At 45.5% G+C, this 15,061-nt stretch overlaps 1 protein-coding gene across 1 annotated transcript in view; it reads left to right on the top strand.

The window, feature by feature from the left end:
• Positions 1-15,061, top strand: part of Rbcn-3B (WD repeat-containing protein Rbcn-3B) — a 97,298-nt gene that overhangs the window by 54,684 nt on the left and 27,553 nt on the right. The window contains 5 exon segments of the mRNA XM_077627693.1: positions 2,432-2,662; positions 3,218-3,377; positions 3,750-3,953; positions 13,042-13,097; positions 13,099-13,229. Of these exon segments, the coding sequence (XP_077483819.1) occupies positions 2,432-2,662; positions 3,218-3,377; positions 3,750-3,953; positions 13,042-13,097; positions 13,099-13,229 (782 nt within the window).

Genomic DNA, 15,061 nt, shown 5'->3' with positions numbered 1-15,061 from the left:
AGGGAGGATGAAAAAGGGGAACCCGTGCCCTCACACCATGGTCAGTCCAGAGCTAGCCGCTAAGCTACAAGGCTACAAAACTATAATCAGCACATTCGTGGAGGGAGGGGACAGTTTGTTTCAGGTCTCTGACATAAACTGATCAAACACCAACCTTTAAAAATAATTTCTCATTTTTGAAAAAACCATGTGTATAGCAGGCCGCAATATGCTATCTCTCTCCACTTCTTCACCTGTGCTCAAATCACTCGAGACCCCTTTGATGCAGCCAGACTTGAAGCGTTAATTACGATGGAAGCAACCATTGGCCCCAGCTTCTGAACACGTTAATTACACAGCGGGGCCAACGTGAAGGCTGCACATCTAAAGCCACGTTCGGTGCTCGAAATACCGAATATTCATCTGCCTGTCGTCACAGAATGACTGCTTTTATCTGTTTTATAAGTCATGCATTGCGGAATAATTCCCTGAAGTGTATATTTCCAGAGCTAAACATTTATTTATGTCTAATGATTAGTTAGAAAAGGCAAGCAAATCTAGCAGTGTTTATGTTCATCTATCAGGTTTAAGGCGTTATGTCCACAAATGTGGACGGGAATAAAATATGCTTAAATATGAATATTTTTGCATAATTTTTTGCACACCACTTCTGCTTAGTCTACTGATCGTCATTTACGCGAAAAAAGAATTTTCCTTACAGCATATTTTATTGGCGCCTGAAGGGGATATGCACAGAGCAAGCACATATACACAGAGTACACCTGTTTGTTGACTTGGGGCTGCATTTTCAATGTGACGCAGTGTCGCACCACTTGCCATCTTTGCGCAGAGATGGCCAGATATTTGCACCGCACGCATTGCCTGTGGCACACGAAAAAGTATGTGATGTGGCTGCTCATGGAGTTCGTAACTATGCTGCAGAAGTGAGATAAGAGATGTATTGCTATGCTGCTGGGGGCATTTGAAGGGCTCAGAACTGAGTGGAGAGCAAAAACCACAAAAAAACGCAAATAGCAGCTGTTGGGGGGTATACAGTGTGAAAAAAAAAAAAGAAAGAAATGTTGGTCGATTTATGTAGTTAGGCAGTTTGATTTTCACTTCGGTTCCAGTGTTCAGATTCAGTGTTCACGGATGGCAGTTGTTCGGATAGCGATGATGGGTTAGGGTCCATATATGTGGAATTGGTCATTCTCTACATTGATAGGCCGCCGCAGTGGCTCAGTAGTTATGGCGCTCGGCTGCTGACCCAAAAGACGCAGGTTCGATCCTGGCTGTGGCGATCGAATTTCGATAGAGGCGAAATTCTAGTGGCCCGTGTACCGTGCGATGTCAGTGCACGTTAAAGAACCCCTGGTGGTTGAAATTTCCGGAGACCTTCACTACGGCGTCCCTCACGGCCTGAGTCGTTTTGGGATGTTAAACTCCCATAAACATAAACCCAAACTCTACATTGATAGATCCCTAGGAGTCTTCCTACCAATCCTGGCGCAGTGGTGCAGTGGTCAAGCGATGCACCACTGCCTGCCTATGGTAGATGCTGTAATGGGTGGGACTTGGGTTGCCTAGGTTCGGTTGAGATCCAGGTTGCTCTTCACAAGCAGCCTCTCACATTTAATTGAGCTGCTGCCTGCCACAAAACCGGCTTCAGACAGACAGACAGACAGACAGACAGACAAGCAAGCAGACAAACACACAACATCTAAATGCAGGGAATGTCCACTAGAAGGGCTAGTGCACCAAAAAGGAGACAGTGGGAAAAGGAAACTAGCCCGATGCCATTTTCAAGTTAAATAACGTGAGCCTGTTTCATGCCCTTGGTGTTCAGCTCACTTCATGCTTAGTACAATAATGCTTTTCCTTGCAATTGTCTTCTCTTTGGAAGGCCATTTTATCTATTGTTTTCATGTAACATACATCTAGACACATCTAGCGTGCTGACATATCTTTTTTCGGGGGGGCGCCTCTGTTTAGGCATACAAATTTTCTGGTCCCTTCAAGTTCATCTTAAAGGGTGTCTGCTGTAACTGGCAGCCTTCTTCAAAGCTGTGTAGAGTATTCAGGGGGAAGAAAATTCATTTTGAATAGAAATAGCAAGTGGCATCCAAAAGGGTTAAAGCGTGGCAGATTTAGAAGAATTTCAGCTCGCGAATATATAGTTACGTGTCTGTTGTTGTGATATAGACTGCAGTATATATATATATATATGCGCTAGACGTCAATCATCGTGCCTGTCTCATGTAGAAGTTCAGCAGTGTGCAGCAGTAGGTGCTAGAAATTTCTTGTTTCTTGTCTTTCATTCTTGATGAAATTGGAATTTGCTGTTCACTTCTTTCATCCTTACCTGTCTGGGATTAAATTCAGGTTTGTAGTGCAGGGGAAACCCATTGGTAGTAACCTTGATAAAGAAAGTTGGTTGCCTGTTTTCATCCAGGTGCGTGAGGCAGCACAGGCACTGCTACTCGCGGAACTTCGGCGTATTGGTCCCAAAGGGCGCAAGATGGTCGTCGACGAGTGGGCTGTCTACCTGCCCAACTACGGCGAGGCCTTTCTTGCACCACACAACGTCCCGGGCGGCCCCAGTGCTCCAGCACCACAGATGGGACAGGGTGGACAGCAGGCGGGAAATGCTGGGGTTGCCAGCCCAAACAGCGTGAATATTGAGGTGTGTATCGCAGTGGTAACCTTTGTTTCTTCTCTCTTACAGCAGGTCACTTCTTAGGCCCTGGGGAGAGCAAGAAGTCTCATTAATTTGCCTTGTCTTCTAAAAAACCTGGCTGATGATGATGATGGCCAACATCTAGCTAATGCTAAATTCAACTCAGGCAGTTCTGCTACTTTGAAAAAAAAAAAAAAGAAAGCAGCAGCAGTAACTGCAAATATAAGTTTCACTGGGTGCATGAGGCATTTGAGAACACAATGCTGATTTTACGTAGAAAACAGTGCCTCAGGTAAAAATACTGTATTATACACGTACAAGGGTTGCCCCCATGTAAGACGCGGCTCTTACTCCTCTGTTTCATTCCTTGAATTCGCCTTCCTTTTTTTTTTTGTCTTCCTATATTTCTTTTCCTCGTTCTAGCACTGTTTTTAGCAACTAACACATTGTTGTTCTTGTTTCAACGCTTGCAGAAATCGTGCGTCTTTTCATGACAGGTGCGCTGGTGTCATCTGTTATCATTGCCTACAGCTCACAGTATCCGTGCTATCTGGCTTCCAGGGTAGCGTTGCAAGCTATCAAGTCGGTGCTGGGGCAGCCAGCCGTGCTTCTTCAGGAGCCAGCACGCCTTCTGGGGCCCAACCAAAGGCAGACGCACAGTCGATTCGAACTAGCGATGGACAGAACTCATCGGAGGAAGAGGATGAAGAAGAGAGGGAAGGTGGGGCTGCCTGCCAAACTTATTTTCCCTCCGTGTTTTCAGATTTTTTTGTTGTTTCGTGTGAAGTTTTTTTGTGTTCGAGTGTTACATAAATCATCTTCATAGGTAGAATGCTTCTAGTGGATGACATCCTGTGAAGGAGCATCTCTTAGTAGATTTTATCAAAAATTATGCTAACAGTTGTGACCTTTGGCCAGCTGCTTAGGCTATCCAGAATGTTTCAGAAAGGGATTATCTAACCTGGTCAAATTGTCCTTGTACTTACTTCACTGTTCTTGGCACACAGTGAAGTAAGTTACACAAGACACAGAATAAGAGAGCATTGTGCAGTGTGGTGGCATTGAGCATCTGAGCACCTCACATTGCCTCCAGGTGGGGAGGGGGTCTCCAAGCATGCCTGGAGTGCTGCCGAGGGCCGCCGTAAGCAGTCGACAGCCATTGTTCTTCTGGGCGTGATCGGGGCAGAGTACGGCCACGAGATTGAACAGAGCAAGCGGAAGGGCGCCGACGACCAGAAGAAGAAGTCTGTCGTGGACGGGTTCGGCCCCACTAACTACTCCCTCGCATGGCACACAAGTAAGTGTTTCTCTCTCTCATTTGGACAGGTTGAGGAGGGGGAGTCATGCTGTCCCATCATTTTCTGCATTTAGGCCACAGAGGAAAGAAAAATGTAGAAAAGCTCTGCGGGCCATTTGTGTCGCACATAGGGTCACAATGTTAAGCAGAAATGTACCGTATTTACACGATTGTAAGTCAACTCGAATGTAAGTCGACCACCCCAAATCACGTCCGAAAAAAAAAACACCGGTGCAGCACTTCAAAAACGAAAATTTATTGCATAGATGGGCTATTCATCTTCACTTGAGTCATCTTCAGTGGTACTGCTGTCGTCGTCGTCGTCGCCGCTGCGATCCCACAGCACATCGTCCTCCATGGAAAGCCCGCACTTCCTGAATGACCGCACTACGACATCGCGTGGAACGGCCGCCCAAGAGGAAATCACCCACCCACACACAGCCGCCAGGGAGGCTCTCTTCACGCACCCTGTTGGCGTAAGTTTCCGCCCTTCTGCCGCCACCCACTCGTTGTACTCACGCCGGAGCAAGTCCTTGAATGGCTTGTTAATGCCAGCGTCTAACGGCTGCAGCTGCCCCGTCAGACCGCCGGGAATCACCTTCATATCTGTATCTTCTTCTCGGAGCTCTGCCTTCACTTTCGCGGTAAGGTGGCCGCGAAATGAGTCCAGCACGAGGAGGTTCAGACTGCGATTTTTGAGGGATGCCTCTGGCCTCAAAAGCCACACCCGACGGTACCAATCAATAACTACGTAAGTCGTCCGTCATAAAGCCTTTTCGCTCACTCGCACAATCACACCTTTCGGGAACATTTCCTTCGGCATAGTTTTTCTTTTGAAGACGATGTACGGTCGGAGCTTTGTGCCATCTGCCAAGCACGATAGCATAACAGTGAACCGAAGTTTCTCGTTTCCTGTCATGAGAAGCTTAACCTCGCGAGCTCCCCTCACGCTCACTGTTGTGTTGCTCGTCATGTCGAAGTAGACGGGAGTCTGGTCCGCATTGCCGATTCGGCCGAGCAGGTTATCGCCGCAAGTCGCGGAGCTTGAGGTAGTGCCTATGGAAGGCGAGAACTTTCTTCTCGTAAGCAGCAGGCAACTTCTGGCATACACTAGTACGCCGACGAAGAGAGAAGCCAGCCCTCTTCATAAATTTCGAAGCCCAAGCCCTGCTGGCTTTGAAGTCTGTTCGGAGTATTTCAGCTTCCGCAGCAAAGACCCGGGCTTGTTGCGTGATCATTTCGCATGTCACTGGAAGGGACCGATCACGTATTTCGGTGACATACGCTGCAAGCTTGACCTCCAGCTCCAGAAAGCATCCCGACTTCGGCCCGCGGAAACCTCTTCGCTTGGAGTCGCAATAGAAAATTTTGTCTCGCTGCTTCCGCCACTCCCGCACCAACCGTTCAGAAACGTCGAACTTGCGGCCCGCCGCGCAGTTGTTGGTTTCTTCGGTGTAAATGATGGCCTCCCTCTTGAACGCTGCAGTGAATGAGCGCCAAATGCTTTTCGAACCTGGAGAGCTCATGGCGAAGCACGCGGCCGGCAGTTGAGTCAAAAGCACCAACTCCAAGCACCACCAAACAAAGAGTAATCGGTGTCGGGGTGTCGGTTTTTCCAGCAAACATTGGCATTCCCCAGAAGCGCCGCTGTTACGTATTGCACAACCAACTGAAATAGCGGCTCTTCCATCAGCTAGCGACGCTCCCGGGCGCTGGCGCAGACTCCGCGATTGGAACAGCGGGACAGCAGCCCTTCCCGCGAGTGAAATGAAATGAAATTGGTTTTGGGGGAAAGGAAGTGGTGCAGTATTTGTCTCAAATATCGGGGGAAACCCAGTTGTAAGGGAAGAGATAAAGGAGGGAGTGAAAGAAGAAAGGAAGAACGAGGTGCCGTAGTGGAGGGCTCCGGAATAATTTCGACCACCTGGGGATCTTTAACCTGCTGCACTGACATTGCACAGCACACGGGCGCCTTAGCGTTTCGCTTCCATCGAAACGCTGCCGCCGCGGTCGAGTTCTAACCCGGGTATCCTGTTCAGTAGCACTGAACCATCGCGGTGGGTAACGGTGTGCGCAGTAAAAATAAAAAATGAAAAATCCTGGCCAAAAAGCCTGCGGAATACCTGAATGCTACGCTTGGAGCCGTAGAGCAAACAAAAACTTCTAGCATCGCAGTAGCGTCCCTGATAGATTGTTTTTCTTGCTTTTATTGGCAGTTCAAGGTTTCGTTTCGATTGTAAGTCGACCCCCCCCACTTCGGAATTTTAAATTTCAAAAAAAGGGTCGACTTACAATCGTGTAAATACGGTATGTCATGGTCCCTAGTAATCTCCTGGTTTGTGCGTGTTATGCAAATGTGATGATGCCCTTTACAATGAGTCACCCACTTCAGAGAATATTTATCGTTATTTGCATACTGTCTTCTGCATTGTTTGGTTTGCAGCATCACATGCATGAAGTACGCGTAAAAAGTAGCGTCTAGCACACAAACGATCAGCACCTATAAGCTATATTTCTTGCTCTCAATGAGAATGACCTGAGACACTTTACCTTTCATCCAAAAACCAAAGGGTTCATTTTGCTGGGCTACTTAATTACCTAAGTTGTTGTGTTTCGATTGCATGCGATACAAAAGCGGCCTTGCCTTCACTACTCATTTTGCTGGGCTACTTAATTGCTTAAGTTGTTGTGTTTCGCTTGCATCCGAAACAAAGGCACCTGAAGGCAGACTTTGCCTTTAGTACTGAGGAAGGAAACGCCTTGACGAAATCGTACAAGATGCTAAGATATGTATTCATGCTGTAAACGTGCCTTCCTCAATATTTTTCATTCTTACAATTTATCAGTCCTCTTCCTTTTTCACGGCCAATCTTTAAGCTGCAAACACAATGACAGGCACAGCTCCCCGAAACTGCGGATCTGCAATATGCCACATATTCTGGGTAAGAAATGCAAAAGCCTGTGCGGCAGACTTTATGCTCTCTGCCTTCTGCATATGCAGGCAGCGAAAATCCCTGTGCAGCATTTTCTGAGTGCCTTGCAAAACGCACATGCCTGGTGCATACGGCACCCTGAGGTGAAGCCACCGAAAACAGACAGTACAGTAGACTCCCGTTAAGACAAACTCTGCTAACATGATTCTCAGATAAGGTGAACATTACTAGAGTGTTTGGTTGGTTTTTCCATAGACTAAATGTAAAAAAAAAAAAAAATCCCTTAATATGAATTGTTTCGCAAGTTCTTTGGTTAAGACAACCTTTGACAGTGTACGGAGCCTCTGCGAGGCACTTTCGAAGCAAGCTCGAAAAAAAATTACAGTGCTTCCTCGCCAGGAAATGTACCATGCAGGAGTGCTTCCTCATATTTTATGTCACCGCCTTCGCGCGAATGTGTGGGAAAGCTACCTTGCAGGTCCGGGTAGGCCACGTAGGGCTCCCATGTGTTAGCCCGCGCGATCTGACATGGGCAGACCACAGAGTCACGCGCGAGCTGCCTTTGGAAACCTGATAGTTGACTTGGAATTTGCGCAATTAGATGGAAGCCGAATTTTAAACTGAGGCGGCATTACAGCATTACTACAAGCAGAACCTGGACATATCGAGCCTGAAGGATATGGTGCAAAAATTTCAATATTTTGATAATTGGATACATCAAAAATGGCAATGGGTAGCCTTATCTGTAACCTAAAAGCAACCTGGAAAAATATGCATCTCATTAGGTTTATGAAGGGTGAATCACTGAGCAGTATTAAAAAGAGGGCATACTTATTGCTCATTCCTTGGGATCTAAGGGGGATTGGACAAACTGAAAGCCCGCCATGCTACACACTGCCATTGAACACGCTAAACAGTGCAGAAACCATGACAAATTTGCTTGATAGCGAGTGACTCCACTCATACTGGAGACGCCACTGTGTGGAACAAGTTGTTAGAGAATCCCTCGGTTTTCCCTTGCAGCAAGTTATGGAACAAAACTTCAGTTGGCAAACTTATTTGCCAACTTAAATATACAAGTAACCAGCCCCTGGCATTCTGCTACAGCTAAAAGCAATATGAGAGGGAACATGGGAGCGCATGGCTGCCACACTTTGCGGACCACTCCTGCCAAAAGGTGGCGAGAATTGGCAGGAAAAGTACATGCCCAGTAAGCATGGCCGGCTGCTCTTTCCGCGCATGCCCCTGGTGCTAACCCATTCTAGTCGCCTGTCGACAGCAGCGCTTTGCAAAGCATGGAGGCTGCGCGCTCCTGTGTTTGCTTTCGTATTGCTTCTAGCTGTATGCACATGACTATGCTGTAGACGCATTGTGAGCGGCTTGGAGCCTGTCATGGGCTATCATCTGGTGGTGAGAAAGATGAAATGTTTGCACACATTTGTTGGGGGAGGCACCTTTCATACTGTTGGATATAATCATTGTCATCAGCAGCCTTGGTTACAATTATTGCAGGACAAAAGTCTCTTCCATTTGGTCTGCACTTGACTGTTTTGCACCAGCTGTAGCCACCCTATCCCTACAAATTTCTAATCTCATACCTGACCTGGCTCTCTGCTGTCCCCTATCCTTTGCAGGTCACACCCAAAGCCTAGCACATGTGTTTTCTTTGCTCTCTTATCTCTTATTAACTCTGTCTTACCCTCTTGTAGATATGAAACAAATAACAGTGAAGAGGTTGTGCCACCCTGCTTGACACCCTTTCAGATTGTTATTCTGCCACCTTTTGTCGGGAGGACAATGGTCACCGTGCAGTCCGCATAGATGGTCCCATAAACCTTTGCATATGCTTCTTCCTTACCCCGATTACACAGCGCCTGCATGACTGCTGATGATTCAAATGAATTAAATGCTCTTCATAAACTCATAGATAAAAAATTAACTTCCTCAAATGCATGACATCTACTTGCGATACGTAATGCTGATGCAGTGACGCACAAATGTTTCATGTTTTAGTCAGATACAACTCAAGAACGAAGCAGTTTTTCCTTATCAAAGGACCCCTTCCAGCCAGTAGCATCAGCTGATTCTCATAAGCCCGCTAGCTTGTATTGTAGCGAGGGGACTATGTACTGTAAATACTGGTGTGAGGGCCCCACTTTATTTCCGTGGTTTTTGACGGGTGGCAGCTCTTACATGGGGCCGTCACATTTTCGTAAAATTTTTCAGACTACAGCGGAACCCTAATTATGCGTCCCTTTTTATGCTGCAACATGCATTTTTATGACGAATTAGCACAGTTCCGGTGAATCCTTAAAATATATAATGCGTCGAGAAGAAAGCATGCATGATAGGACATGCGTACTCGATGGCCAGCGCGAATTAACCGCAAGGAAGTGAAACAGGTTGCTAGTTAGGTTTACTGGCAAACATCACGTAATTCGGCGATCAAGATCCCCTGAAGCTGTGGCGCTTGACTGACCGATCGTGGACAGTTCGGAGCAACTCGCCACGCTTGCGGCCTACAGCATCATTGTGAGGTGGTGTTCGCCTGGCCTGCTTTTTCGCGCACTTCACTGTCAATGCGTTGCGAAAATAAGTATATGTTCATTTTAATGTGAGGTTATTGTGTGATAGTAAACACTGGTAACAAGATTAGACCTTTTATAGCTAACCGTGACTAGATTCAAAGCACCTTTGCTGCGGCTTCAACGCAAAGGCATGCTAGGCCTAGCAACTCCGGGCGAACAGTGCCTCGCCACAAAAAAGCGCTCAGCGTTTTGTGCAAACTGTGCGAATGCCAAGCACACAAGCCAAGTTAACAGCGCTGCTGCACTGCATGTTCGTGGTTTCATGCAGAGTCCATTACATGGGGCAACGCCGCATGGTCAAGTGCACAACATTATAAGCTCCCAGTGTAATACTATACTATGTGGGCAAACTGATGCACATATAAAGTAGTTCTTTTGGCTGACTTTTTTTTTTTGTCTGAATTACCGGCTGCGAAATTAGGGGTACGGCGCTTACACGGGAGCCGCCTTACACGATTATATCCCTTTCAGGTGCTAGGTCCACATATGTGGACGCAACCTAAGCCTCTCCATATTTTCGTACGCAAGGTGAATTTCCACCTTTGAATACCGTGCTCTTACCATTTTGACCCTCCTTGTCAAATCTGTGGTGGCATCTCTTGCAGCTAGAGCGAAATGCGTTCGTAAAAAGAAAATTATGTGCATCACGTCGTTTTTTGGCGGGCCGAGTAATTATCTTTCCTTTTGGCATTCTATCTTTACAAATGATCGTGAATGCTGCAATTTAGCGCTTGGAATGTGTCGATAGGTTAATGTAGAAACGGCATACCTGTTTTCCGTCATAGACAAAGTGCTGCAGTAGACGTTCAGAGTGGCGCGTCCACAAATGTGGACATGGCGCCCTGAATGCTGGAAAATATCTGTGGCGTTTTCTCCCCAGAATGCGCCTTTTTTTTTTTTTTTGCACGTATGGTACGAAATGGGCTTACTCCTTACGGGCATTGAAAACTATGCTTGTTCAAAGAGAACGTTGGATGACTCCAGTGCTGAAGCGTTTTTCATGAAAATAGCCAATGGAGAAGCACTTCCAAAGAATTGCGGCCGATCAAGCAATGAAGACCCGCAGATGGTCGCAAAGAAGCGCCGCTTAGCTGAGCCGCTGCCGGCAAACACTGCGTGCTATGACCATTGCTTAAACTCAGGGAGGTCTGGGAGGGTCTTAGGCCCCTACCAATATTCAAAAAGGGATCTCAGACCATTCGTGCTAGATTGTAGAATGCATGAATCCGAAGGAAGCAACCATTTTCAGTGACGGTCGGAACATTTTTTCTCTATAGTTTTAAAAATTTTGCTGTGGTTTTTAGCAAGAATCATTACATTATGTATGAAACCCAAGACGGAGAAAAATACAAATTGGCAGCACTACACAAGGGAGGATGAAAAAGGGGAACCCGTGCCCTCACACCATGGTCAGTCCAGAGCTGGCCGCTAAGCTACAAGGCTACAAAACTATAATCAGCACATTCGTAGAGGGAGGTGACAGTTTGTTTCAGGTCTCTGACATAAACTGATCAAACAACGACCCTGAAAAATGATTTCTCATTTTTGCAAGAACTTGTTTAAAACAGGCCGCAACATGCTATCTCTCTCCACTTCTTCACCTGTGCTCAGATCACTCGAGACCCCTTTGATGCAGCCAGACTTGAAGCGTTACTTACGATGGAAGCAACCATTGGCCCCAGCTTCTGAACACGTTAATTACACAGCGGGGCCAACGTGAAGGCTGCACATCTAAAGCCACGTTCGGAGCCCGAAATACCGAATATTCATCTGCCTGTCGTCACAGAATGACTGCTTTTATCTGTTTTATAAGTCATGCATTGCGGAATAATTCCCTGAAGTGTATATTTCCAGAGCTAAACATTTATTCATGTCTAATGATCAATTAGAAAAGGCAAGCAAATCTAGCAGTGTTTATGTTCATGTATCAGGTTTAAGGCGTTATGTCCACAAATGTGGACGGGAATAAAATATGTTTAAATATGAATACTTTTGCATAATTTTTTGCGCATCACTTCTGCTTAGTCTACTGATAGTGATTTATTCAAAAGAGGATTTTTCCTTTGAGCAGATTTAATTGTCACCTGAAGAGGATATACAGTATCCCCTACCATGGAGGGAGGGGACTATCTCTTTCGTCTGCCATTGTCTGCATTTTCATGCTAGCAGGCTGATGAGAATCGGCCGACGCCATTGGTTGAAAGGGGGCCCTCTGATGCGGAAAGCCACTTTGTTCTTGAGCTGTATCCAACTATAGATACCGCAAGTCGCAAGTAACTTACATTTTCAAGCACTTGCATGCACTTTGTTACATGTTTGGTGGACCCTTACATGAGTGCATGGACACCGCCATCTTTGCTCACATGATCGTGCCACTTTTGCAGGCCTTCTGCCTTCTGGTTTGCACGGTTACCAACATGCTGGTGCGCTGCTTAAAAGTGCTTTTCTGTCTCTAACAGTGAATAACGAACTGGCAGGGAGCACAAAAGTTTTGTGCTATGGCACATAGTATGCATTAGGGCTACAGGAGGTTTTATTTAATTACCTTACTCATGCATCTCCTTCGATTGCCTGGATTGGCTTGAATCGATGAGCTAGTCAGCCTGGAATTCAATATCAGGGTGCATAAAATATGAGCATGAAATAGTCTGAGATTGTGAGAATAGCACACTGGTAAATTACATAATTTCAAGTTTATCGGGCCAAAACCACAGCAAATAATGTCTGTCTTTGTAGTTGTGCCCCAATGCACTACCTATGCACTACCTTTTATGAAATATTTTTTTTTATCTGTATGCTCTGTGTACCTGTTAATTCTTCTGTTTGATTTTATAATGGCTATTCTTTCAAATCTTTAAAGTCATTTTGAGCATGCATACTTACGCTGCATTTTCTACTTGTACATTTCACGAAAATTGTCGTTCACCATTTTTTACTGATGCATAAAATATCCATCAAAACGTGTGTGTGCGTGCGTGCACGCTGATTTGTTTATGTATATTGTATGAGCTGCTGTTGCCTATGTAAACAAGGAGGGGGGAGCTTGTCAAGCTGCTGTTCAGCAGCTTTTTCTTTCATCTCCCCATGTCTTTAAGAAACATGAAATAAATGGTATTCATATGTCTGGCCTTCCATGAATGTTATAGCTTCCAAAACAAACCTGTGCACGTTCCCCAAGGGCCAATTTAAATGCTCTGTGGTGTTCAGCTAGGCTTTAGCTAAAGTAAGACTGAAAGCAAAGTGCCTGTGTGCTGCTATCAGAAACTGAAAAATTGTTGTCCCCACGCTTTTAACAAAAAAAATGGCAGTGGTATAGCTCTGGTTAAAACTGCAGTGACGCAATAGCTACAGCTGCCCGGGTGGAACTTGCTCACGTGACCAACCACGTGACGAACCACGTGATCAGCCGTGGCGGCGTAGCCACAGGGTGGCAGCTCTGCCACGCTGAAGGCTCGAAATGCTACCGTAATGTAGCTGTCGCTACAAAACACTGTATTGCTTGCTTGTTGTGCAGAGTCCTCATAAGCCTGTGCCATAGCTCGACAATCTGCTTGTTCTTGTCAACAGGCCAGGCGCTGGCGTACCTGCTGCTGACGCCAGCATCGCCGGCCCTGCCTGCGCACGACCTCACTGCGCCGAGCAGCCATTGACCTGATTGGTCGGGGCTTCACGGTGTGGCAGCCATACATGGACGTGTCTCGCGTGTTGCTTGGCCTGCTTGAGCTCTGCTGCGATTCGGACAAGCTCGTGCCCAGGTCTGGTCTCACCACTTCCTCATCTTTTTCCTTGCATCACCTGTTAGCAAAGACTAAGTTGTGTGCACCCTGTCATCCGGTTAAAGAAAATTGCCCAGACTGTTGTATAGTTATGTAAATATATCTTGTAAAAACTATGCACTTGATGCAAAAGTGTTTTCCCTGCATTGATCAAACTATTAACATAGGATCTTAGGCCAGTTGGTAATGCGTTAGGAAATACCATGCACAAAAAAAAAAAAAAACGGAACACAGGAAAGGACAAGACAAACAAGTGCACTTCATCCTGTTCTTTTCTAGTGTTTCATTTCTTTGTGTGCAGTCTTTCGCAATGAATTGATCAAGCTAGCTGTTTGAACATTTTATATTAAGAGGTTTCTAATAGCAATCGCATTCACATAGCAGTGACGTTTGCTTTTTGAGTTTGGAAATCTAGACCTGGTCTGGATTTAGTTGATGTGCAGCTGTAAGTGTTTTGTTCTCCTTTTTTTGTGCACTTGTTTTCATTTGGAATAGCATTTATACTGCATTAAAGATTCATAATATCACTTGAAAGCAACATTGTCTTGATACTCATCATTCAGTTTGAAAGGTAGCTTGCTCCCATATCAGAGTACTGAAATCGTCATGCATTCAGGTTTTTGGTGGGAACACCTGATATCGCCTGTTTATATTTAGTATGAAGACAAAAGTTATAGAAAACTTGAAGAACTGGGAAAAAAACTAATTTGCTCTATTTTGGAGTGACAAAATTTCTGTCCACCCTGTGATATTTCTGTTAGGAGAAAACGCAGCTGTAGGCTTGTCATGTGTCTCTGTTTCTAAAGGAAGGAAATGTTTGAAATGTTGGCTTAGAAAATTAGAACACATCATGCAGATATTTTAACCTAGTGTTTGGTGTGCGATAGCCTTGACAACTTGTTTTCATTTGGAATAGCATTTATACTGCATTAAAGATTCATAATATCACTTGAAAGCAACATTGTCTTGATACTCATCATTCAGTTTGAAAGGTAGCTTGCTCCCATATCAGAGTACTGAAATCGTCATGCATTCAGGTTTTTGGTGGGAACACCTGATATCGCCTGTTTATATTTAGTATGAAGACAAAAGTTATAGAAAACTTTAAGAACTGGGAAAAAAACTAATTTGCTCTATTTTGGAGTGACAAAATTTCTGTCCACCCTGTGATATTTCTGTTAGGAGAAAACGCAGCTGTAGGCTTGTCATGTGTCTCTGTTTCTAAAGGAAGGAAATGTTTGAAATGTTGGCTTAGAAAATTAGAACACATCATGCAGATATTTTAACCTAGTGTTTGGTGTGCGATAGCCTTGACAACTTATACAATAAAGCCCAGAACAACACAACACACAAATTTATAGTAGTCGTAGTACCTATTGCCATGAAGTAGGCAAGCACCATTCTAGTCTTCACATTTCACTAGGTTATTACGAAGCAGAGCAAAGTGCATGCTTTTCATTGCTCGTTCAGTAGTCGCACTGGCAAAGACATAATTTAACCACGCTTTCTCATCAGCTAGTCAAACGTTTTTAGACAGGCAGACTGCCACTATGCTCCCAGTGTCACCACTTCGCGCACTTTTGCTTGCGCTGCCAGACACCCTTAGAGCGTGTGGGTGTAGCGGTCTCGGTCACAAAAAAGATGCCCTCGACTCAGCGTGGCAAGCTCAACCTGAGACCAGCTACCAAGTGACAAGGGAGGTGGTCGTTTGGTGCCCAGTGTTCGCCGGTCGTAAGCCAGAGAATGGGTCGGAGCCAAAGGTTCACAAACAAAACAAAGTTTATACAGCGAAGAGATGATACAGAGGATTT

This window comes from Amblyomma americanum, chromosome 6 (genome assembly GCF_052857255.1).
Source record: "Amblyomma americanum isolate KBUSLIRL-KWMA chromosome 6, ASM5285725v1, whole genome shotgun sequence".
Lineage (NCBI taxonomy): Eukaryota > Metazoa > Arthropoda > Arachnida > Ixodida > Ixodidae > Amblyomma > Amblyomma americanum.
This window is presented reverse-complemented; position numbering and strand designations above follow the sequence as displayed.